Here is a 25,851-nt window from a genome sequence, read left to right as displayed (position 1 = left end):
AATTTCATGGTTAAGCCTCATCAATTACCAGGTGCCACCTGGAGTCAAGAGTTCTGTGTTGCGTGTGGCTGACAGTAGCTTGTGGTTAGCACCAGGGCGGTGTTGGGAGCTGGGAGGGACAGGGAAAGGGTGAGATAAACGGCCCCACAGTGAGCTTTAAAAAGCAGAGGGAACAGTGAGAGAAAGAGAGAGAGAGATCAATCTATCTTGATATTTGGAACAAACTGAACGGACAAACGACGCTACAAACTGGCAGTGAGTGACAGGTAGGCTGACAGGTTTAATGGCAGCATTCCAGTTGCCTGTGAGACCTGCAAAAACTGATTAATTTTCCTGTTTGAACATGCATAGCATTGATTGTACTACAACTGTTCCTCCTCATTTCTGAAAACCCTATTCATTCAGTGGGTTTACTCTTGGAGTAAGGTGATACTCAAGTGTGAGTACAGGCAGTGTAATCTGATCCTTGTTCAGAAGTAACTGAGATGTTCTGATATAGTAAAAAGAGGAATATTTTTTTCCAAGCTAAAAAGAGGTGACATTAAATACAGCTGTTAGATCCAATTAATTATCAATGTATCTGACAGCTGGGGGCGGTGTTCGGGACAAGAACAGACAGGTACCTGACAGGAGTAAACAAGGAGGAGGAGGGTTGTTTAGTGTGCCTCAATTAGAAAAGCAAAGAAAAAGCAAAAATAAATGGAATATGAGGAATATATTCCTAACCCTAAGGTATCTGGAAGACTTCCAATTTCCTGGGAACTGCAGAATTTAACTAGACCAAATGTTTGATGAATAGACTGTAGGCAAAAATTCTGTGCTGGCAAAATGAGTGGTCAGATGACCCAAGAGGGCTTGGTTGCTGTCTGTCTTTTTAGGATGTAGTTGCCAAAAGGAAGTAATGAACTTTTGAACTTTTCCTCAGCAGTGGGTAAAATCTGTCTAATACATTTGAGCTGCAGAATAACAGCAAGCATAAGGCCATGGCCCTAGGGATAAGTATGGAGCTAAGATACACTGTTGGAGGTTTAGACAAGGAGAGGAGGTTTTGATTTAACTATGCCCATTGCAGGCTGGTTCATTGTAATAAATGTATGGGTAGATTATAGGGGGTGTTGCTTGCTGGCTGCTCTCTTGTGATGGATATATACTGAAGCTGCTGCTGGAGATGCTGAGAAGGTAGTCCATTGTATAGGAGTATAGGGTAGGTATAGAGAAGCTCTTCAGTTACCCTGCAGGCATTGGAGTACTATTCCATAATCTTGCTTCTGGGGCAAGCCAGATGCTGCTGTGTAAACAGGAGGTTTCAACACAGATGGGTCCAGAGCATGGTAAAGCCAGGGAATCAAGGCAGTGGGTATGGTTCTCTATACATCTGGGCACAGCTGTGTAGGATAGTAGTGGGTAATTTTGTAGACAGCAGAGTAAAAGCAAGCAGGACATCAGGCAGCAGCTGAAAAGAACAGCAGGGGATGGCAATACAGGCAGCAATATTCAGCCTTGCAGGCAGCTGGGTATAGCAATGCAGGCAGATGGGTACAGCAATACAGGCAAGTTGTTCTCAGTGGGATGGAATTAAGAGAAGCTGGGAAGAAAACATAACTTTTTTGCCAAGGTCCACTTGGAGGATTTTGAAATTAAACACAGCTCTTAAGGTGTGAGCTGAGTGGGCTGACATGTCACTCTGGATCAGGAACTTAATCAAAGCAAGTAATCCTTTCCAGCTGGACTCTGAAAGATTGTATTGAAATGTTGCTCCATTCAAAGGTTATATCTTAATTTTTTAAGGTGATAATCTTTGAAGAATACTGCCTGAAAGACAGATCAAAACTTCAGACATTGAATGGAGTGTGTTCTTATGTAAAGCATCTAACTTACTCTTCACTATGCCCTTTATTTACTTTTTTGCACTTCCTCTGGCTGGGCAATGAAAAATGGGCTAGTCCTTTTCAGTTTTGTTTCTAATCTGTTTCTCTTGCCAATTTTCTTTTCAGGGTCTTCTTCCCTAGAAGGATGTTGAAAGTTCTGTATTCACGTGTATTAAATGCAATATTTTAATGGCAATGATATTGCTGTTATATTTGATAAAAGATTATTCTTCCAAAACCTGAAATAGAGGCCAGATGTGACCAGACATTTTCAACTTTTAGTTCTTCCAAATAACCCAGCTCAGCTTCCCAAATTTAAGCACAAGAATAGTTCCTATGGATCAGATCTTCAGCTAGTCTAAATTGTCAGAGCTCTGTTAAAGTCACAACTGAGGAAATACCCCATTAACTTTAATTCTTAAATTCAGAATGCACTTAAGTGTCTTGCTGAACTGGAAGAGGAAATCCTGACTCTGCATTGGTTTTGGGTGATATCATATCAGGATATGGTTACTCAGCATTTGGATCACTCAGCCTGTGCAAAACCCTTTTAAGAAACTACAGCCAAGCAATCCCATTTTAGGTTCAGAGCCTAACATATGAAGTAGAAATGATTGTTTTGATGACTTAAAGAATATGGTATAAGGCATGAAGACTTCCATTTCTCAGCTCCCAGTTAAAGTAGTGATGACCAGTCACGTACTATTATAGTCCTCATTTAGAAAGGAATTCCCTTGATTTCAGTAAAATTACTTGTGTGAGCATGTAGTACAGGAGTGAGTGGCAAAGGTTGTGTGATGCTGTTATCTAATAGGTATTAGCTGCTCTACTGTATATAAAATGAGCAAGTGGTTTCATGCTGTTTCTAGGGACAAATGGGCTACATCAGATTGAGGTACATAGCAGAGTTGTGTGAGGAACCTGAGTGACTGCCATTTCCACAACTATCAATCTTGTGCCTGTTATGTGTATTTAACAATGATTGAATCCTGTCTCCTGGACAAAAATCCATATTAGTTATGATGATTATGTATGCATTATTACACTACAAAATGGGTTAACTGCTTTAAAAAGTTTGGAGGTTGGTGGGAAATACTAAAAGCACAGCTCAGGTTCTCTCCCATGGCAAACTTCCTCTACATAGATATGCCAGTGTACCTTCTTCTACAGTAATGATTCTATTCCATAGGTGAGGGATGCCTATGATACAGGCTTGCATAGTAAATAATCTGGGCAAATATGACATCTGATGAAGTGAGCTTAAGTTGACAAAGGCTTATGCTTTTTATATATATCTTTGGTTAGTCTATAAGGTTCATGTTTACCCTACCTTCTGCCTGATCCCAGCCTAACATGGCTAGTAACTACCCTTAAATACCATCAAATTTTACATGTCATTAGTGATACTTAACCAATGACAGTTTAAACTAAAACTGTTATTTGCTGTGCTCACCTGCAAACTCATCCAATATTGGGCATTTCTCCCAGCATCTTTTAATTGTAGCTACAAATCCAGAGTTACCTAAGGATTAAGTTATTTTGCTCAGGTTATGGCCACTAAGATTTTTGAAGAAAAGGTACTACATATAGAACTCGAATCTTTCTGTTAAAAGATCTAGGTTCTACCACTTCAATTAAAAGAAATTCTTCTTTGGTTGTTAGCACTATCTCACTTAAATCCTGTTTTGAGGGCTTAAATTAGCCTCTAGATTGTGGACAGGTTATTTTCCACTGTCTGTGCAGGTTGACATTCCCTTTTTGTGACTGTCATGTCTCCATTGTCATCCTAGCGTTTATAATTATTTCTACAATAATACGGTATACTTCAGGAGGTAATTTACCTTCAAAGCAGCAAGTCAGGTTGTCTGAAGGAACATGCCAATTATAATCCATGTGATTTACACCTTGGCATCATTGTTCATGCTTGAATACTTCACTTACTTAAATCCTCTCTTTCTATTTTTCTCTCTCTTTCTTTTCTTCAGGTGATCCAGTTCCTGGAAGAATGGAGATGTTACCACCACCAAGCATGAACCTGCCAGAAGAAATCCAGCATCCATACACTAAGTTTTCAGAATGGAAATTTAAGCTGTTTAAAGTAAGATCATTTGAAAAGATACCTCCTGGGGATAGCCAAGTGGTAAATAAAGATAAAGCAGAAGAGGCAGCCTCTTTGGACAAAGGCAATGTGGTACATATGGATGCAGTAATCCCAGTGATGGATAAACAGGTTGTGCTACAAGCAGAATTAAAGGTCACTAAGCAGACACTTGAAAAAGATGCCAACAATCTGAAGATGCACGATAATGCAACTCATCAAGCAAATCTGGAGGAACTTTGCCGCATTTGTGGAGTTTCATTCAAAACTGACCGCTACAGAAGAAGTTATCCAGTACATGGACCGGTGGACAATGAAACTCAGGGGCTTTTGAGAAAGAAAGAGAAAAAAGCAACATCTTGGCCAGATCTTATTGCCAAGATCTTTAAGATTGATGTGCGAGGAGATATTGACACAATTCATCCTACTCAATTTTGTCACAATTGCTGGAGTATCATTCAGAGAAAGTTCAGCAGTTCCCCATATGAAGTGTATTTCCCGAGGAACAGTGCCATGGAATGGCAACCTCACTCCCCAAATTGTGATGTTTGTCACACTAGCTGTCGGGGGATCAAGAGAAAGAAGCAGCCGCCCAACTTACAGCTTGCAAAACGACTGAAGATCATTGCAGAACGTGCTCGAAAAAACAGGTGTGTAAAGAACCAAGGAAAGCTAAACAACAAGAACCTCATGAAAAAGATTACCAACTGCAAGAAGATACATCTTAGCACAAAGCTTCTTGCAGTTGACTATCCAGTAGATTTTGTTAAGGCTATCTCTTGTCAGATCTGTGAGCATATTTTGTCAGATCCAGTGGAAACAACGTGTAGGCACTTATTCTGCAGAACCTGCATCCTTAAATGTCTCAAAGTTATGGGCAGTTATTGCCCCTCCTGCCTATACCCTTGCTTCCCTACTGACTTAGTGACCCCAGTGAAATCCTTCCTAAACATCCTTGACTCTCTGACTTTGAGATGCCCAGTGAAAGAATGCGATGAAGAAAGAGATTTATACACACATAAATAAAGGGGGGCGACCAAGACAACACCTTCTGTCCTTGACCAGAAGAGCTCAAAAACATCGTTTGAGAGAACTCAAGCTTCAGGTCAAAACGTTTGCTGAGAAAGAAGAAGGGGGAGATATAAAGGCTGTTTGCATGACTTTGTTTTTGTTGGCTCTCAGAGCAAAAAATGAACACCGGCAAGCAGATGAGCTGGAAGCTATAATGCAAGGGAGGGGCTCAGGGCTTCACCCAGCTGTTTGTTTGGCAATTCGAGTCAATACATTTCTCAGCTGTAGTCAGTACCATAAAATGTACAGAACTGTAAAAGCTGTCACCGGGAGGCAGATCTTCCAGCCATTGCATGCTCTTCGCACTGCTGAGAAAGCCCTGCTCCCAGGTTATCATCCATTTGAGTGGAAGCCTCCTTTGAAAAATGTGTCTGCTAATACAGAAGTGGGAATTATAGATGGGCTTTCAGGCCTGCCACACACAGTTGATGACTACCCAATTGACACAATTGCAAAGAGGTTTCGATATGATGCAGCCTTGGTTTCTGCCTTAATGGATATGGAAGAAGACATCTTGGAAGGCATGAAAGCACATGACCTGGATGACTATTTGAATGGTCCTTTCACTGTGGTGGTGAAAGAGTCTTGTGATGGGATGGGAGATGTCAGTGAGAAGCATGGATGTGGACCAGCAGTCCCAGAAAAGGCAGTTCGCTTTTCTTTCACCGTCATGACCATCACTATAACTCACGGCAATACAAATGTAAGGATCTTTGAAGAAGTCAAGCCCAATTCAGAGCTATGTTGCAAGCCATTGTGTCTTATGTTGGCTGATGAGTCAGACCATGAGACTCTGACAGCCATCCTGAGCCCTCTCATAGCAGAAAGAGAGGCCATGAAAAACAGTGTACTACTTCTTGAAATGGAAGGCATCCTCAGAACATTCAAATTCATCTTTAGGGGTACAGGGTATGATGAGAAACTTGTGCGTGAGGTGGAAGGCCTTGAAGCCTCTGGCTCCACTTACATTTGTACCCTCTGTGATGCAACCCGCCTGGAAGCCTCTCAGAATTTGGTCCTCCACTCCATAACAAGGAGTCACACTGAAAATCTAGAGCGATATGAGGTGTGGAGGTCCAACCCATACCATGAATCAGTTGATGAGCTCCGTGACAGAGTGAAGGGTGTTTCTGCAAAACCATTTATTGAGACTGTTCCCTCTATAGATGCGTTGCACTGTGACATTGGCAATGCAGCTGAGTTTTACAAGATATTCCAATTTGAGATAGGTGAGGTCTACAAGAACCCTGATGCATCTAAAGAAGAGAGGAAGAGGTGGCAATCAGCTCTTGACAAGCACCTGAGGAAGAAGATGAACCTGAAACCAATAATGAGGATGAATGGAAACTTTGCTAGAAAGCTGATGACTAAAGAGACAGTGGAAGCAGTTTGTGAATTAATAAAGTGCGAGGAAAGGCATGAAGCCCTCAAAGAATTGATGGATCTCTACCTGAAGATGAAACCAGTGTGGAGATCTTCATGTCCTGCCAAGGAGTGCCCAGAACTGTTGTGCCAGTACAGTTTCAACTCACAACGATTTGCTGAGCTCCTATCCACAAAGTTCAAGTATAGATATGAGGGCAAAATTACAAATTACTTTCATAAAACTCTTGCTCATGTTCCTGAAATCATAGAAAGAGATGGGTCCATTGGTGCCTGGGCAAGTGAAGGAAATGAATCTGGGAACAAATTGTTTAGACGTTTTCGAAAAATGAATGCCAGGCAGTCAAAATGCTATGAAATGGAGGATGTCCTGAAGCACCATTGGCTGTATACATCTAAGTATCTGCAGAAGTTCATGAATGCTCATAAAACATTGAAAAGCCAGGGCTTCACAGTTGATCCAGAATACAGTTTAGAAGACTCCCTGAAATTGGAAGACTCTTTGGAAACCAATAATTCTATGGAATTCTAAATGTAACGAGCATTTGGAATTGGTTAACAATGACGTCTTCCTTTAAGGGGGTGCAGTAATGTCTGCAAATTCCACTTTTACACTGGGCATTAAAGGGAATCTGTCCCTGCTTCGAGGAGTTTGGCACAATTCTTTTCTGGAAAATAGGTGCCAGAAAAATACGATGCATCAGTGTTAGTGTCATTTACCTGCCATTTTGTCAGGTAAAAGTGGAAAGAAAAGTTCTTCTTTGGTCTCAGATATTTGTCTGCTACATAGCCAAAGTGAACAAGGTTTTAGACAAGGTGATGCAGGTTGAACACGATTATGAAGAGTTATGATGATTGAAAAGATGAGGATGGGTGTTCTTTTTATTTACATTATTGCATTTTATCTACTATATAAGCTGGTTTTATTTCTTTTTTAATCAATGGACCTTTGGTTTTTTAGGAACAGGGATTTAACATGGAGGCTTTTAGACATTCATTTTGAGATAAAGGCTCAGTTATTTTTGTATAAAACAATTGACTTAAGGTCCAAAAGTTGATCTTACCTGTCGCTTTAAATGTTTTTTTTTTCTTAACATTTATTTTAATAGTCTAAGTACAGGAAAAGTAGCCAGAATTTTAGAATTATATCTAAAATACAGGCCAATATGTTCTAAAAATCAGGCTTGATCATGTGTTCTTAAATCAGACTTTACAAGAGAGTATATTTTTCTCTGTGCACTGTTTACATTCAAGTGATGTTATAAACCTGGCTATCAGCTGGCAACCACAAGGAAAAGTTTGTTCAGTGAGCATTCTAGATTTCTAGAGTTAGATCCTAACTGGTGGGCATATACAACTTTTCTGGGTTAAACCCTGGCCTCCCATTGTTTTCAAAAAGACTAGAATTTCACCACTTAATATTAATGGAGTTTCCTTTATATACACAGGCTGTGGAGACAGTCTATTGTGGTTGCTCGGCTCTGTTATGTTATCTGATAGGGATATAGTTCACATATCACTTTTACTGTGTTCTAACTCTCCTTCTGATATTGACCCTCTTTGTCTCCTGGGACACACCACTTACATTCTCTGCCTCAGTTTCCATGTCTCTAAAATGGGACTAGCAATTACCTACCTCAAAGACATGCTATGAGAATTAGTTAATATTGATAATCTTTGGGAATTAAACTGCTTTATATGTGTTAAGTAGCATTACTTCAATATTTAGTCAACACTCAGAGAAGCAGTTTACATTATAGTGAAGGCACGATTATTATGAATTATTTACTTTTATAGTGATATTGCTACATGCAGATATAGATACAGATAAAGAAAGAAAATTTGAGTAGATAATACAGGAAATTTAATTCTTGCAGGTTATAAATACCCAACTTTTAATGACCATGAGGCAACTAGAAATACTGACTAATTTGTTTTAACAGTATTGTGAGATTTGGTACTTCAGTTATTCCTGAACATATTCAGTGAATGAATGTCTAAATTTGAGATCCTTATTCAACAAAACTCTTAAGCACATGCTTAATTTAAACATGTGACTGTTCTCATTGCATGTAATGTGATTACCCAGAAACTTGTTGATTGGAACTTATAACTATGATTTTTTTTTTAAATCACTGACTAATTTATTTTAGAAAATCATAACATGTATACCATAACTTATCAGGAAATATAATTGAAAACTCCTAAGTTACTGTGGCTTGTGCTCCTAAATCACTTATGCAGTTTTTAAATTCTCACTCTTACCATCTAATACCTAATGATTAATTGAGGCATTTTAATGTTTGGAAAATTAATTTTGGAATAGGATTAAATGCACAAATATCTACACCATATGCTGTTTTCCTTAAATTAAATTCTGCTTTTGTTTTCTTTTTTTGATATGTTGTTGATTCCCAAGTAGAAATGAATAAGTGAAGCCAACAGTTTTTGGCTTTTTTGTAGTAGTTTGTTGTGCTTATATACTATATCTTTAGGAATTTTGTATTTATCACTTATGGCCAATGTATACATAGAGCTAGTGTTGGTAATTTAGTCATATGTGGACAATTTGGTGATATTGGCTGAATTGAATATTCATTTTTAAAATCATTTTATAATTTAGATTTAATGCTGAATATAGTTTTGAAACAATCTTTTAGACGTCTCAGCACTTTGATTGCCAATAATCAATAGCTTTTTAGAATTTTATGTTTCTAGATTATTTGCCATAAATACTACCTTTTATATATTTCACAACATGATTTTCAATTTCTGGCATGCTGATTTTGAAACGTTTATTATTTTTCCCAGATCAAACCCTCTCTTTTAATTCTTATTGATGGTGACAAGTATTTCCCATGAACCATAAATATCAGGTTTACATAGAGTCACATTTTTGTAAATAAATGCATTTATATGTTTTTGGTTTTTTGGGACTATGTCTGTATGCAAATAGCTGTATCCATTTTTCCCATCTGTATGTTTATTTTCTGTGATGGTAATATACTCTATGTTTTCTACTTGAATTTGTTTGAATAACACAAGGGTCAAGCCAGCAATCCTTTCTTGTCCATTGTTAAATTCACCTCTGTACAGTCTGTCAGTTAAATCTTTAATGGGATCTGAGTGGTGTATTGAGGTTGGGTTGATCCTCTGCACAGGAAGGAGTTTCAACCACAAGTGGTCCTTACTCACATTGGTAGTTCTGAAGTCAACAGGCCACATTATTTCCTTTTTTACAAGTGATCTCACTGATTTGCCTGAAATGCTCCAATCCCAAAGCTCCTTCAAAATCTGCTCATGTGCAAGCAAGTGGGATTTGATCCAATGAGGACTCAACAGGCCTCATTGTAAAGATTTCTTACATATATAAGGATTTATAAGCCGGGGGGGGGGAGCGGGGGGGGTGGCAAGGACTGTAATGTAATTCAGTACACTGAACAGTATACAGACTGGGACCTAGATGTGCAATAGCATGCAAACACATCCTTCTGTCATATATCAGTGTTGAAGTCACACTATTCACTCAGCAAGACACGCTACATGTATAACAGATCTGGAGAGTGTGGATGACATGAAAATCAAATGTCATTTTTCTTATTTTTTTTACACAAACTTGAATTTATTCTCAGTTTTTTTCCATTGTCGTCATCTAATTTAAATCAAGAGACTTTCGGCTGGAGAGTTTTGAACTCATTAAAACAAATAGAATTCAAATGCTAAACACCTGCAAGTGAAGCTTCTGTAAACAGGGAATAGAAAAACAATATTACAGCCACAGAGGCATGCATTTGAATGCAAGTAATTTTTGATTGCAGAGAGATGCACCATGTGTTCACTCAGCTTATTGTTAAACCCTTTGATTTTGAAGAGGCTTTAGATAAGTGGAGACTCTTGTATTCATTTTGTTTTTTCATAAATCATATTTTCTTTTTACTCTAATAACTGGTATAAATACCTCGGTGATTTCTTTATGGCAGATATTTTTCTTGTGAAATTGTACTGAACTCCTGATATTTTTTGTCAGTCATGTTTCATTTGAGGTCTTTTGTAAGAATTTAGTAAAGGCATGTTTAGTTTTGCTGTAAAATATGTAAAATGCTAGGGGTTGGATTATGCTCCTGCACCATTTTATCACTGACTTCAATGGAATCATTCCTGATTTACCTTGTGGCAAAGGAGTTCAGAGCCAGCCCCTTGGTAGTTTCAACAACCTAGTTTCTGACTCAGATAAGATGCTTTCAGTGCATTGTCACACAATATTTGTCTAGAATATTTTATGTTTACTTAATGTATGCCAGTTTCTTTATTTTTAATATTTGATTTAAATAAAGTTCTCATAAATATTTACATTTCTGACTTTCTGTTTCTTGGACAGTTTTCACTCATCCTTCTTTTTCATTCGAATAGGCTAAGTACAGACAGTTAAAGACCCTGAGATTGAACTGATTCAGTCTTTGCAGGTTCGTCAAAGCTATGTATATTTAACCGATCAGCAAGTGAATAGACATTCACTTTTGATTCTGGAAATGCAGCACATGCCTGCAGCTGCCCAGGCCAGAAGCCGGGGGTGGGGGTGAGGGGATGCTAGAGCATGCCTCCCTGCTCGACTGGAGCAGACTGCTTGGGCCAAGGCTAGCCCAACCACCCTGAGGGGGGGGAAGGGTAGTGGGGGAAGTGGAAAGCATCTTGGGATGCTGGGGGACTGTGAGTGAACTTGAATCTTGAGGGGATCTGGGACAGAAGTTTAATAAACCAAGTTAATCTAACACAGTTTTTGATAGGGTGCTGTCACAATGCTGGTCACCAAGTTGGCCTGCCCACCTGTCTAGGGCAGTCTGCCCTGATTTTCCTGCCATGTCTTGATGTATGAATAACTGGTGTAAAGTGCAGGAAGCTGCCCATAAGTGTCCTGACCCCTGGGGTGTTATACATGGTTCCAACCTCCCCTATACAGTGTCCCATGCCTTGCAAATGGCATCGAAAGTATACACTCTGCCTCAGACTTACCCTGCGCCTGGGCTTCCTGCCTTCTCACTAGGGCCTCTAACATATGCCCCTTTCAGTAGGGTCTCCACTTATATTATCTAACTCTTGGGGCCGGCCTGTGCACAGTCCTTCAGGCCACACAGACCCTACTCTGCACGCCCCTGTGCAGCCCTTCAGGCCTGCCTACATGGACCCTACTCTGCACCCTCATGTGCAGCCCTTTAGGCCGCCCCTGTGACCCTCCTCTACATGGCCTACTATGCACTCTCTGCCCCCTCACTAGGGCCACTATTCTGCCTCCTGGCTGGGGCCACTACTTGGTCCCCCTTCACTGGGGAAAAGGGGTCTTACAACCCATGGGACTCAGGTGTCTGTAGACATGTCTGGACCCTTAACCTGTCTGTGCTATGGAGTTACCCACCAGGTTGTGGGGGTTGGGGCTATAAGGCACACCATACTCACCTTTCACTAGGAAGGCAACTGGTGTGGCATTTCCTGGAGACCACCCTGCCACAGACAGCCCCACCACACCATACTGCCCTAGCAGGGTGTAGTTTTATGTCATTCCCCAGGACCAGGACCCTCCTCCATCCACATAGTTCCTGCACTGTACCTCCAAGATGTTATGCAATACTCCCACTTCAACTACTTGCAGCAAACTGCTGGCTCCACTGTTCAGGGCCTGCTCTTATCACTAGCACTTGTGCCCTCTTCCCAATCAGGCGGCCTTCTGCTGGCCATGTGACTCCTGACTGAGAGTGCAGTCACATGCAGGCTGCTCTCCTGTGTGTTTTAGCCCTTAAAGTGGCAGGTACCAAAGGTGCCCTGCCACACAGTTAAGTCCGATACTGCATCCATCCAGGTTTATCTTAAACCGGTTTTGTCACTTTGAAAGTGATTTATGTGTACTGAACTTCTGTTGTGTTACAGATTTGAACTGGTTTCTGATCACTCATACCAGTTTATATGTAATTTCTGTCCCTAGCCATAAATGATCATTTGTCAGCGTTCATGCTACAGTGATGACCATAGATTGCAGTCTGGATGAGGTCCTCATCCTGGCAGCTACTTACATATAACGATTACATCTGGAGTCCCATGAGCCCCCTTCACTACCTCATTACCTCATGAGCCAATGAAATGAAAAACAAAGACAAAATAAAATACCCTACTACTTCTGGAAGTTCCTTTGGAAATAGCATCCAATCTTGGTTTAAATTAATCTTTCTTGCTCCAGACACATTTATCTTTAGGTCTCCATATTAGCTTCCTCCCATCATCTGCATCAAATCCCAATTCTCACTTTCAAAGATGACTGAAGAAATACTTTTAGTTCTTCACTATTTCACTGTCACCAATCACTCCTCACTCCCCACAAGTTATGCAATCTTCCTTCCTTCCTTCCAGCGGGGGGCTGGACTTGATGATCTTCTGAGGTCCCTTCCAGCCCTAATGTCTATGAAATCTATGAACCCTATTACAGGCATATCTTGGTGTAAAAAATATACATTTCAAGCGCATTCAGAGGAATCAGCTGGGACCACAGTTGACAGTTTACATGGTTAGCAATAGCTATACAATTTCAGTCACCTCAGTAACATGTAACCAAGTATATAAATGCTCTACTTTGCACATGCAATGTTATACTTTTAATTAACACTTGGGCACAAAATCCAAATAGTGTGTGCAAAAGTAGAGCCCATTAAAAACAAAAAACAAATGTGTAGCTCAAAGAATCTTTTGGTTAATTTGAACTAGCTTGTTATCTTGGCTGAGTATCTTGTCCTGTATAACCTTACAGCATCAGAATCCCAGGGAACCAGCAGATGCTGGTAATGAAGTACAGTGTCTATCAAATCTATGCCATTGATTCAAATTCAGCAGGTTATTCAATTTGGCTTAATTTTTCAAAGCCTTTGAGCATCTGCAGCTCCCAACAGCTCTGGGAGATTTTTACCTTTGACATTAGACTAAATTACCATAGTTCTTGTTACCATTGTCTATAATACAGACCTCTATCACAGAACTACTTCCCTGGTTAGCAGTCTCAGGACAGAGGTCAAGAAGCAAAGATGCTTGGATTTTGAACTACTACATCAGTCCAGAAGTGACCACTTTAACTCAGTTTATCAAAATAGCTTGCTGCTTATGAGTGGTTACAAAGAGGGTGAAGGATATATGACTGCTACAAGTTTAATTTACAAGGTAGAATGTTTCCTCCTTCTACAGATACATATATATGCATGAAAGAGACGGAAGTTTATTAATCAGTTGTATTCTTTTAAAAAAGTGAGCATTAAGTTTGGGTGCTCCATTTGGAGCATCCAATCTAAGTTCACCAAATGGGACCTGATTTTCACAGGGTAGCAGCTGTGTATGTTCTCAGAAGCCAGGTCCCTTTCAGTTCTCTGAGGCTCGGCACCTCAATTCAGACCACTCAGAATTGCTAGTCATTTTGGAAAATGTGGGTTTGGGGTTTTTTTTTGTAGCACACTGATTTTTTTAATATAAGAATGAAGGCACCTTGGCAGGGAGACGTGTTGGAGGGCTCCAATGTCACTGTTATGCTATGCCTGTTCTGCGGATAGAGAGAACACTTCAGATTGCAGGCACTTGTCGCAAGCACTACAATCAGTAAATAATTCTCTTAATGAAAACAACGTAGTGGGCATCTTTACACAAGCTCTGGGGGTTTTGCAGAGGTGCTTTAATTAGAGTGGCTCTAAGGGTCGATTTATTTAAAGCGCCCGCAGCATTTCATGTATTCACATCATTCCATGCTTCAAAATGGCAGCAGGGTCACTTTAAAACTTGTTCAATGAGCTTTAGTTAGTGCTCCCACTGCCATTCTGAAGCACAGGGACACTGCTTACACAAGATGCGGAGGGTGCTGCAGTGCACTAATTAACATGCTTCAGCAGACTCGATTAATCAAATCTGCTCCAATGCTAGGGTTACCAAACCTCCAGGATTGCCCTGGAGTCTCCAGAAATTAGATATAAATCTCCAGGATACCGCTGAAAGTCACCCAGGAGATAAATGATAAGGCATCCATTAAAATAAACATTAAATGTTGAATCCAATTTAAATAGTAGTCCAGTGGGTTTTTAAAATGTAATAGTAATGTGCATTTCCCTTCCTGATGTAAAGTCTTTAATGCAGGGGTGGGCAATTATTTTGGGCAGAGGGCTGCTTACTGAGTTTTGGGAAGCCATTGAGAGCTGCATGACAGGCAACTGGGGACAGATAAATATAAATTTTCTGAATTTTTAGGGGCCCCGCAGGCTGGATAGAATGGCCTGGCGGGCTGCATCCAACCCCCGGGCCGCATTTTGCCCACCCCTGCTTTAATGCTATTATGTCACATAATGAAACCTCCCAGAATAGATTCAAACAGAGCTGGCAACCCTATCTGATGTGCTGTAGTTACAGCGCATTGGCACAGCGTCCCCACACATCTACAGGCACCCTATGTTCATAAATTGGGATTGGAAGCCAGAATATTGCCTACTGTGGCTACAAAACTTATAGGTCAGATGGGTGCAGATACAGAGGAGATTTATTTACCTATATACACAGATTTATTGCATTTATCTCTTTGATCTATCCTATATAAAAAATGAACATCTTCTATGATTAGACATCTTTCTGAACCTAACAATGCTTTCCCACAATACACATCTGCCTTCCTGTGTCATCTGAGAGATATAACAGAATCCATTACGTTTTCTAATCTTAAAAGCTACATTGAGCATTTCCGCAATAATGACTGATGACCATTGATCTCTTTGTTTCAGTCTGTTTAGGATATTGTTTCACACCTCTCATCACTTCCTTTTTCTACATTAACTGTACTCTCTGACTTGTGATTTAACACTCATCATGCTGCCTTTCACTTGGAAGCTGGCTCATGGTTCTCAAAGCAATCTTGTTCTTTTTTTTTGGTACTAAATGTATACACGATTTACAAAAGGCTCCACATCAATATACCATTTATTAGCACAATGGTCTGGACTCCTTGACTGGAAAATGAGAAGGCCAGGTTCTGAGCTGCTCTTCTTAGGTGGCACAGCTCAGGAGTGGCTGGGGTCAGGAGTGGCTTAAGAGAGGGCTTGTCTGATCTGAACTCGTGTATATTTTAGATTGCTCTGGGTGCTGATGTATCCCCCCAGTTTAAGTTACAGAAGCCATAGGGCTTCTTTTACATATTGCAGCCTCTTCACAGCTGCCATGGGGCTACTCTATAGTTCAGAGTAGCAAGAGAGTTTAGGACTAGTCTTCCAATTTTAATTTAGTAATTCTTCTGACTATTATCTCATATTGAAGGAGGTGGTGGTGGAGGCCTATGTAATAAGGGTTACATATGCCAGCTCCACGTTAAGGTTATTCTTTGGGTATTTTAGGCTCGCAAATGTTGATCTGATGGTTTGCTTTGTTAAAGGTGATTGGAGGAGTAATAAAAATAAATTATGAACTTTTATAAACAAATAAAAGAAACTACAAAAAGTTGGTTAAACAGTGTGCTACTTAACTTTGAGCATGTCTTTTACAGTTTGAATTCAGTCTTCCCTTTCTGCTTTGAGCACAAGAGCTGCACTAATTTCTGCCCCTCAGAATGGCCTGTTGGTGCAATGAATCATTCTGAGCTGCAGTTTACATTTTAATGCTTTCCAAATGCTGCAGAGTCACCTGGGGGGAGGATAGTTTCCTAGTTGGTAGGGCCAGAAGGGACGTGAGTAGATCATCAAGTCCAACCCCCTGCCATGGGCAGGAAAGGATGCTGGGGTCAAATGACCCTGGCTAGGTGATTAACTCGCCTCCTTCTGAAGACCCCAAGGGTAGAAGCCAGCACCACTTCTCTTGAAAATTGGTTCCAGATCCTAGCTGCCCTGACTGTGAAGTAGTGCCTCCTGATATCTAGCCTGTCTACTTTTAGTCAACTTATGGCTGTTATTTCTTGTTACTCCCGGTAGGGCTCGGCGGAACAGGGACTCTCCCATTGCCTGCTGGTCCCCCTTGGCCAGTTTGTAGATGGCGACCAGATCCCCCCTCAGCCTTCTCTTGTGGAGGCTGAACAGTTTCAGGTCCCATAGCCTCCCCTCGTAGGGCCTGCCTTGCTGCCCCCTGATCATGCAAATGGCCCTCCTCTGGACCCTCTCGATGCTGTCCATGTCCCTCCTGAAGTGGGGCATGCAGTACTCCAACTGCGGCCTGACCAGTGTCGCATAGAGGGGGAGGCTCACCTCCTTGGACCTACTCGTGATGCATCTGTAGATGCATGACTAGGTGCAGTTAGCCTTCCTGACCACGTCCCCACATTGGCGGCCCATGTTCATTTTGGAATCAATAGTGACACCAAGATCCTTTTCTGCCTCTGTGCTGACTAGAAGGGAGTTCCCCAGCCTGTAGGTATGCTGCTGGTTCTTCTTCCCCAGGTGCAGTACCTTGCACTTGTCAGTGTTGAAACTCATCCTGTTCTCATCTGCCCACCCCTGTAACCTGTCTAAATCTAGTTGTAGCCTGTCTTTCTCCTTCAGCGTGCCCACTTCTCCCCACATCTTAGTGTCATCTGCGAATTTGAACAAGGTGCTTTTCACTCCCTCATCCAAGTTGCTGATGAAGATGTTGAACAGTGCAAGCCCAAGGACCGAGCCCTGGGGGACCCCACTGCCCACATCCCTCCAGGTTGAAAGAGATCCGTCCACCACCACTCTCTAGGTGTGGCCCTCCAGCCAATTTGTGACCCATCTGACTGTGTAGGCATCGACGCTACAGTCGCCTAATTTCTTAATGAGAATGGGGTGAGAGACAGTGTCGAAGGCCTTCCTAAAGGATGAGAAGGATGAGATAACTCTGTGGCATGGGACTCAAAGGAAATTATCAAAGTCCTGCTCAAAGTAAGCAAATCCTTTTGAAATGAATGAGAATTCTAGTCATGAGGGAGCTGCTGAATCAGGCCCTTATTAGACCTGATAGGCATGATAAACAACTTTTAGCCTTTGCAGGCAAATGAAGACAGCTATTTCCAACTTGCAATTTATAGTATTTAATCATCAACAGAGTAGGTGGAAAAACATAGAAAGCTCTTTTTATTATTGCTTTATTAATTAAGTATATGCTTTAACAGACACAAACAAGTTACATGTTGAGCTACTTGAAATCACTAATGTGTTAGCCATGAATACCATCTTTAAAAATGAAATAAAATAGGTAGTCTGATTTTTGGACAAGCAGACCTCCCACAAGCTAACTTCAGCTGCTGATCACCTCTGAAAATCAAAGATCAGGTACCAAAATTAAGCACCCTAAAATGAAGGATTCCCAAATTAGATACAACAGACCTGAGCCACCACTGCATCAGTTCAGTTTAATGCCAGCATAATTTATTTGATTGTAGTTCAATAGACTAGCATAAAACTAGATTAATGAAGCCAGGAATTTATGCTCTGTGTTTCTAGTTCTACTGACTGAGATACCAAAACAAAATGTGTGACATCATGTTCCAGATTCTAACTCTATTCTTCAGACCAGATAGGGCCTTACTCTTCATTCTATTAAATTCTATTAAAGTCAGTGGGTTATTGTGGACTAAGGTTATGTAAATTGAGCAAGACTTTCAGAATCTGGCCTTTTGTGTTTTTTTATAGCTCCTGCACAATTGAGCTTTAATTCTGATTGTAACCCCTGGATGCTACTATAATATATATTAGCTTGAGCTTTTAAATTAGATTAAAATAGTCTAATAATTACAATTAAAATAATAATAAAGAGCACATTACTAGGATCTCTAATATTCAATATACTTGCAACCACCATTGACTATCTTTGGCCTGTGACCTTATTTCATCTGAACAAAACATTAATCACTGGTGCAAATCTATTCAAATAACCGCCGAAGAAAGGATTTTTTCACTGGTGTCGTTATCCTCATGGTTGTTTTTCTCCGTAATGGCTTCATGGGCTGTTTTTTCAAAGGCAGCACCTTCTTAGGGGTTTGCAGCCCCTTAGCAAAATCCACATGCTCATTGCAGAAGTACTTGACATTAGCTTCTGAAAGGTGTAAAAGCATGTCTTCAGACAGGTCCATACACTGAGCATGGACCCAGTGGCCATCTCCATTGGAACAGAGGATCATAGCTGGTTTGTTCAGTTCAGTTGAATAGAATGGCACCCAGGTGTTAATGTCTATATCACATTTGGCAGAGCAGTTTATCCAGTAGCCTGTTTCTGATTCATCATCTTCATCATCCTCATTGTAGGTGTCAATATCATCATCATCAAACCTGTTGGCTTCAGTGCTAAAACAGAACTCTTCTGAATCTTCAAATGGAGTGGAGTCCCCTGGGTCTTCTGTAGATGTCTGGCTAAAAGTTTGTGCTGCCTGTTCTTCTTCTTCCTCACCTTCTGCTTTACATCTCAAAATGTAAAAGTAGTTTGCATCTGAAATCAGCTGCCTGTTGTCCCCTGGTATGCCCAGCAAGATAGCCCCATTACCCATATTACTACCAAACCATATCTTGCAGTGCTTAATATCTGGTGTCCAATCTGGGGCTTCCCTTTCCTTAATCTCTATTTTGTTGTCTTCTACAGTGACTGTATTGCAAACCATCCTTTTCTGGTTGTCAGCCATGTAGCCCCCGACAATGACAAACTCTTTGTTGCTTGTCTGTGTAACAATAGCACTGGATACAGAAATTCCCCCAGGCAAGATGGTGCAGCTCACAGCAGGGCTTCCCAGTGGGAGGTCAATTTTTAATCTGTACAGGTTGGGAGGTCTAATGTTATTTTCAAGGGAATGACCTCCTAAGATATAGATAGTATCATTTCTAGTAATGGAAACATGGAAAGAAAGTCCATCCTGAAGCTCAGGAAGGACATACGAGGTACAGCATCCAAACCCCAAATCCACCAAAAACACATGAGGCATACAGTCTACCACACTATTCCATTTTTCAGTGGTCCTTTGTCCAAAAGGGACATACGATCTTCCTCCAAATATAACAGTCATGCTTTTACCTCGGCTATGAACTGTATTAACTGTATGGCCATACCTAGCTTCAGGGACATCACCAACTAACTCTTTCTCAGTGCATTTAAAAGTGCACTTCTTGCTGGACTTACTTACTATACTCATAACATAGATCTTATTGGAAAGGTCATTATTTGGTGTTTTCCCACCATGGATGACGTATTGACATTTCTCAGACTCTTCATTGCCTTCAAGAATGCAGATGGCAGGGTAGCGGAGAGGGGGAAGGTAGCAGGACTCCTTAGAAAAAAAAGCAGGCTTCAGTTTCATCTCATTCTTTTTTAAATCAAGGAGGAAAACGCCTGTGGGACAGGATCTCTTTGGCCAGCCTTTCTGTCCAAAAAAGAAGACTTGCCCATCAAAATTCAGAAGAGAAAAGCCTGGTTGAATCAAGGTTGAATTATTAACAGTTGATATAATCTGTAGGGACATTATGTCAGGTGACTGGCTCATTTTATGGTCAGAATCTGGAAAAAAAGAGACACAGAAAACCACATGAGGCATTGCTTAAACAGGGTCAGCGTGATTAAATCAGCAACCAATTGGCTATGTGACCTTGGGTTAGTCATGTCAATCCTGCACCTCTGTTTCCCCTTCTGTACAATAGTGACATTCACTCAGCTTTGTAAAGTGCTTTGAGATCTAGAAATAAAAAATGCAATATATTATGACAGCTAAGTTAAGAACCAAATAAGATATTACATTTCTATTGTAGTGCCAGAGCTGGGAAAAATACTGCAAAAATCAATGATGCTTTGTCTGAATTAAAAAAAAGATGTATTCAAACTGTAACAATGACTCAACTCTGTGAACGTATTGCAGAAGAGGTGTACTGGAGATGGAAAGAATGCTCACTGAAAGGTGAATACTGAAGGTTATTCATGGAAAGCAAGTATTGAATATATAATTGTGACTGTTCAAACCAGAAACCTGATTCTAACAGTCCTGTTAGAATTCTTTTGTGCTGGCAGGGAAAGGAAACATACCATGGGGCTTGATCAAAAGTTTGCATTTTAAATTATTTATGGATGAACTGTAGACCAGGAATTAGCCATAGAAATTATTTAACACAACATTTTGAAAATCACAGTAAAGCAAGCTACAATCTACAGGTAGTTCATGAATGGAAAAAAAAAACAACTAATCCCTTGCAAAATGATATATGATTTTTTTTGCTGGTTTCTAGCTACCATATCACATTTGTCTACATCAGCTTCTCTGTGGCACAACTACAAGTTGCCTCACAATTTAACATGAATGAACTGAGCAGGTAAATATTTCCTTAAAGTATATTCAGATTGAATGCAACGTAAGATAACAACTGTGAACAGTATTAGTAAATTCCTACAGATGCTGGGTAACGTTGACTGCATTAATTAGGATTATACCCTGGAACTAATGCAGTTCGTACTGGTAATGGTGGCAAAATCCAGTCTTCCGTGAGCGGTGTATTTCAATCTACATGGAGGTGTACTACCTTGGAGTGCGTAGCCACAGGACTGACAAAGAGCTACGCGCTTACCCTGTACATAACACCAGGCAATGCTCAGTGATTATAGGAATAGCCGGCTCCCGACAATTCCTAAGGGCCTGTTTCCTTGTGCCTTTAATAGCAGCTTTGAAATTGTGGGGAATGAGTTACTTCAAGTCTGCCTTGTTGAACAGGATTGACCAGTCGGTGTCAACAATGATGTCAATAGGTAGGCTGTCGGTTTTCAACCTTTTTCTTAGGCTCCAGGAGCCCCTCCATACACTGGAGGGGCTGCTTGGGAAAGGCCAGCTCTTGGTTTCTGAGCGACGTGGCAGCAAGACGCTGGGCTCCAGCAGGGCCTGGGTTCTCTAAACTCAAGATTTTTCAAAATAAGAGAGCAATTCGGCGGCGGCTCCTGCCGCCAAGAACTCAAGAGAGCCCCATGGCTGCGGATTCCTATGTGAAATCTTCGGGTTTCTCTTGCCAGTCTGGTTTGCGTGCCAAACCGTGCCAAGGACCTCCAGGCACTCGGGGGGTGCTGTCAACCCCCTGGCTGAGAACCACAGGCCCAGCCACAAGCCCAGGGGGCTGAGTGAGGCCCCTAGTGCCCCTGCACCTTGCCCCTGGGCCTGGCCTCGCGCTACGCCCACGAGGCCCGTGTCTCACCCCCCGCCCTACATGGGCCGGCCCCAGCGCTGCACGGCACGCCGGCCCCGCGGCCTTCTGGGAAGAGTAGTTCTATCGCTCGGGACGCGGGGCCCTCTCCGCGCAGGCCGTGCCGGGAAGGACTACAGCTCCCAGCAGCCCCCGGGTTGCCCTGGGCCTGGCCGAGCGGCTCCGGGCGGGGGAACAGGTTGGCGCGGGGTGCAAAGTTGGGGGTGCGGGTCTGGTTGGGCCCCGCGGGGGTGGGGGTCAGGGGCCCTGCTCCCGGGCTGCGCCGAGGGGCAGGCGGCGGCCTGGAGCCCAGTGACGGCCAGGCACTGGGCTTTGGCACTGACTGCCGCTAAAGTCTCCCTTGACTTGATCAGCATCATCATAATTGTTATTGTCATTATTACTATGATCATGCGTGCTGTTATTGATGCTATTGACATCATTACTGACATTATTATGAATATTAGCATTGGCATTTCCAATATGATTACTATTGATATGCATATTATGAATATTATTGGTGTTTCCAATTACTGATAGGCGCGTTATGGATATTACGGGTGTTTCCAAAATTATTATTATTATTAACAACAACAGCAACAATAATAATATGCACATCATGGATATTATTGGTGTTTCCAACATTATTATTATTATTAACAATATGCATATTGATATTATTTGTGCTTTTGGTATTATGTATATTATGTATATGCATATTAATATGTATATTATGTATAATATGTATAATATGCATATTATGTATATGCATATTATGGTGTTTCCAATATTATTATTATTATAGGTGTTTCCAACATTATTGTTATTGATACACATACTATTGGTGTTTCTGATATTATTATTATTAACAATAATAATAATAACAATAATGTATTATGGATATTATTGGTGTTTCCAATAATATTCATTATGAATTATAAATATGTATATTATGGATAGTATTGGTGTTTCCAATATTATTATTATTTATATTATTGGTGTTATCAACATTATTATTATTGATCTGTGTATTGTGCGTATTATTGGTGGTTCTGATATTATTGATATGCATATTATGGATATTGGGGTGTTTGATATTATTACTATTATTTTTTTAATCATTATTATTAGTGATAGGCATATTGTGGATATTATTGTAGGTATTATTTATATTATTGCGGACATCGCCAGTCTTATATTATTCCTATTATTATTGATGTTATTTTATGTTCATCGTTATTATTGTTATGGTTTTTAGTACTACTAGTAATGCTATTATTATTAGATAATATTATAGTGATCATAACTTTAAAATGATAGTACCTTGAATGTAACCATAACTCTGACATGATAACCATAATTTTAAATGAGAATAACTTTTAAATGATGATGGCGATGCGAGCAGCGTGAGAGTGATGCGGTGGTGGTGGTGGTGGTCCAGAAATGATGCGAGGGGCAAGGATTTCTTCAGGCGATGTCTTTTAATCAGACAAGGCAAGGCAAAGCATTCTCTATTAGGTCTACTTCTCTGATGATGATGATGATAACTAATAATAATAAACCAGTGTGGGAAATGGTGCTAAATAGTGTGTTTCCCCCCTTGGGATTGTGGCTCCCTTTTGCTACAGCAGGATTGTGCTATATGTTTCCAAATTGTTCCTCAAGTTATGTTGCTTGTTCTGACAGTTCAGAAAACAGGAGATGAAAAAAGTAATGAAATTCAGTTTAAAAGTCATGAGATTTGTGGGGGGAAGGAAAGGGAAGGAACTGCTAGGTTTTTTTAGTGCTGAAAGTTTTAGGGTTCATGGTTTCAGACCTTACTGGCACTGATAAAACAACCTCACTGAAAGCTGACTTCCTTCTGTTGTCACACAACTGTGGGTGTTAAGGCCTTAAGGAAAAAACTACATAGTAGGAGACTCACTCTAAAACTATGAGGAGTGGCCATGCTGAGTGGGACATCCACCATCTTCTTTGGGATTTCTGTAGCACAGTCCTAGATAGAGTTCAAAATCTGTTTTCGTTTGCTGGGTAACTCTGTTGCCTTAGCTTGAAGGTTGTAGATTTCTCAAAGCTGATACGACTGTGCAAAAAGATCAAGGCCCTGTACTGTAGGTGAAATTCAGCCATGGACCCTATGTATCATTTGAGCTGGTGATCTTTCTTTTGATGGCTTACATGAATGCAGTTAGCCCTGACTGGCCTTTGTACAAAGGTGAATTTTCCCATATTAGAATTGGCAGCCTTCACACTGGACGTTAAACAAAGATCCTCCCTGCCTGTCTCTGACTACTCAAAGGACAATGTTTTTAAAAGAGGAAGCTGTAACTTAGGTTTACTGGCTAATATTTTTTCTGCCTTTTGCTTTGTGGTTTCTTTGCCTCGTTATTTCGGGGGCCTCAGAAAAGTGGTGGATCTTCCACACTGTAGGTATAGCATTTCTTAGGCACATTTTGGGGAGGAGGGAGAAAATTCTCTGAAAATTCTCTGCCAAAGTGATTTAATCATGGTCTTGCCATTAATTTTACCTTCATATATGCACCTTAAAAATACCTATACCTTAAAAATCTTATTATTATAGCATCCACAGTCTTGCAAATTACTTTCCAGATATAGAACAGTACACATCTCTGTTCTGAAGAGTGTATGTTACAGACAAACCTAGATTAGGAATTTGGGGAAAGACATGACTGAAATGAATTGAAGGTGGTGATAGATGCACATCTTGGTGGGCACAAGGTATATTAGCTACATGTTTCTTTTCTGTTACTTACATTAAATTATCTTTTGTTATCTCCCAACAGCAGTTCCTAGGTTTGGTTTCAGAGATCTTACATGCCAACATTAGATCTCTTCCACTACACATAAGTGAGCAGTTCCATAAGTAAGTGACAGACAGGTTTCTTGTAGGAAGGATTGAGGGGCTGGATCGAAAGCCGGTTGAGACAATGGATTCGGATTAGATTCTGACAGGGGAGAGGGTAATGGATTAGGAATGCTCCACAGAAATATTCCCTAGAGAGAAGAAGGGTGGGAGAAACATAGAGATGGCTCTAAGGAAAAAATGGAAAGTTTGGGATGAACAAGTTTTGGACAACAGTGTTTTTCTGATTGTTCTCTTTGACTAGATTTGCTAATTGATCAGTCATCTAAGTCACATGGTTTTGTTTCTGCCTTCTGATTAGGCAACTGACACATTTTAAATAGAGAATAAAGGAAAACAAACATCATTATTTAACATGACTTTTCTGTGTGAGTAATGATTTATGCCAACATTCAGAAAATTCCAGTATCTACACCCTTATTCACAAATATATGGCAACTGTCAGGATATTAACAAATAACAAATGATTTGATTCCAGAAATGCTAGCAAAGCATTCTGACTAATCTTTTAGTCATGAGAAGGTTTGGAAACCAGTGTGTTTGCTAATTGCATAGCTAAGATTTGACTCCCTAAGAAAAAAAGATGCCAGGGTAACAATACGTCTTACTAGTCAAAGCTCACTGCTGCTTATCAAATTCTCCCATCAGTCTGTAGGCATTGGTAACTTGGCACAAACATAGATGTTTAGTGCAGGATTTAAAAAGCTATTTGCAAGATTATATTTGTTTTCCTCTCTAGTGGTTCTGCCAATGCAGCATTTGTGTGTACGCTGCCTCCCCACAGCCTTCATCCTGATGGAACTAGTGCCCAAATCACACCCCCAAGACTTCTAGGTTGAAAAACAAATGTAGTTCCCAAATTCTGCCTGATCAGATTCCCATCTGGATATCCAGGCAACTGTAAACCACCCAGTAAATGAAGTGTGCAGACTCAAAGTTTCCTAACTTCAGCACCCAAGTTTACTTGGGCAAGACAATGAACGTATCAGACCTACCTGGCTGATGGAGGGTTTCTCTTTCTCCTGAAATCTTTCTTTGTAACAGGGAATCAAATATCAGCACTTTATGGAATCTTCTCTGACTGCACAGGGGGCTGTGGCATAGAGAAGCAACCAGGCAAAGGGGAGGGGGGCTCTATATGCTTAGCTTGCAGATGTGCTCCTGAGCACTCATTTAATGTGGCTAACTGGCTGTGACCGTTTTTTTGTTTTGTTTTTTTTTTCACTTCAGATGGTACAAAAAAGCCCATTAGCTTGTACCTTTAGAAGCTTTAACCCTTTCTGGCCATACTAATAGTACACGTTTGCTAGTTTAGATTGTAAAATCTGTTGGTCAGGCACTAATTTTTCTCTGATATTTGTACAGTACTCAGCTTGGTGGGTTCTTCACCTTTAGCAGGGGTTT

At 40.7% G+C, this 25,851-nt stretch overlaps 2 protein-coding genes across 3 annotated transcripts; one reads left to right on the top strand and one right to left on the bottom strand.

Annotated features, from left to right (window-relative positions):
* Nucleotides 1–3,873: 3,873 nt before the first annotated feature.
* Nucleotides 3,874–6,952, top strand: RAG1 (recombination activating 1). Its single transcript, XM_006039469.2, is given in 2 exon segments — nt 3,874–4,964; nt 4,966–6,952. Coding segments are annotated over 2 exon segments (3,078 nt in total).
* An 11,290-nt stretch (nt 6,953–18,242) lies between these two features.
* On the bottom strand, nt 18,243–21,466 carry RAG2 (recombination activating 2). Of its 2 annotated transcripts, XM_006014640.3 has the most exons (3): nt 20,961–21,466; nt 19,994–20,080; nt 18,243–19,905 (listed from the first exon to the last, which is right to left on the bottom strand). In XM_006014640.3, exon 3 carries the CDS (start codon nt 19,889–19,891, stop codon nt 18,287–18,289), a length of 1,605 nt encoding a protein of 534 aa, XP_006014702.1. In that variant the 5' UTR covers nt 19,892–19,905; nt 19,994–20,080; nt 20,961–21,466; the 3' UTR covers nt 18,243–18,286. The 2 variants fall into 2 exon arrangements, with proteins under 2 accessions (XP_006014702.1, XP_006014703.1); XM_006014641.3 differs by lacking the exon at nt 19,994–20,080.
* Between the last annotated feature and the right edge of the window lie 4,385 nt (nt 21,467–25,851).

Source organism: Alligator sinensis, unplaced genomic scaffold, assembly GCF_000455745.1.
Source record: "Alligator sinensis unplaced genomic scaffold, ASM45574v1 scaffold442_1, whole genome shotgun sequence".
Taxonomy (NCBI): Eukaryota; Metazoa; Chordata; order Crocodylia; family Alligatoridae; genus Alligator; species Alligator sinensis.
The sequence above is the reverse complement of the archived record's forward strand: the minus strand, read 5'-3'. Positions and strand labels throughout refer to the sequence as shown.

What these genes read in the sequence shown, in the direction of transcription:
- RAG2 (XM_006014640.3), bottom strand. Translation starts at nt 19,891, where the DNA reads ATGAGCCAGTCACCTGACATAATGTCCCTACAGATTATATCAACTGTT.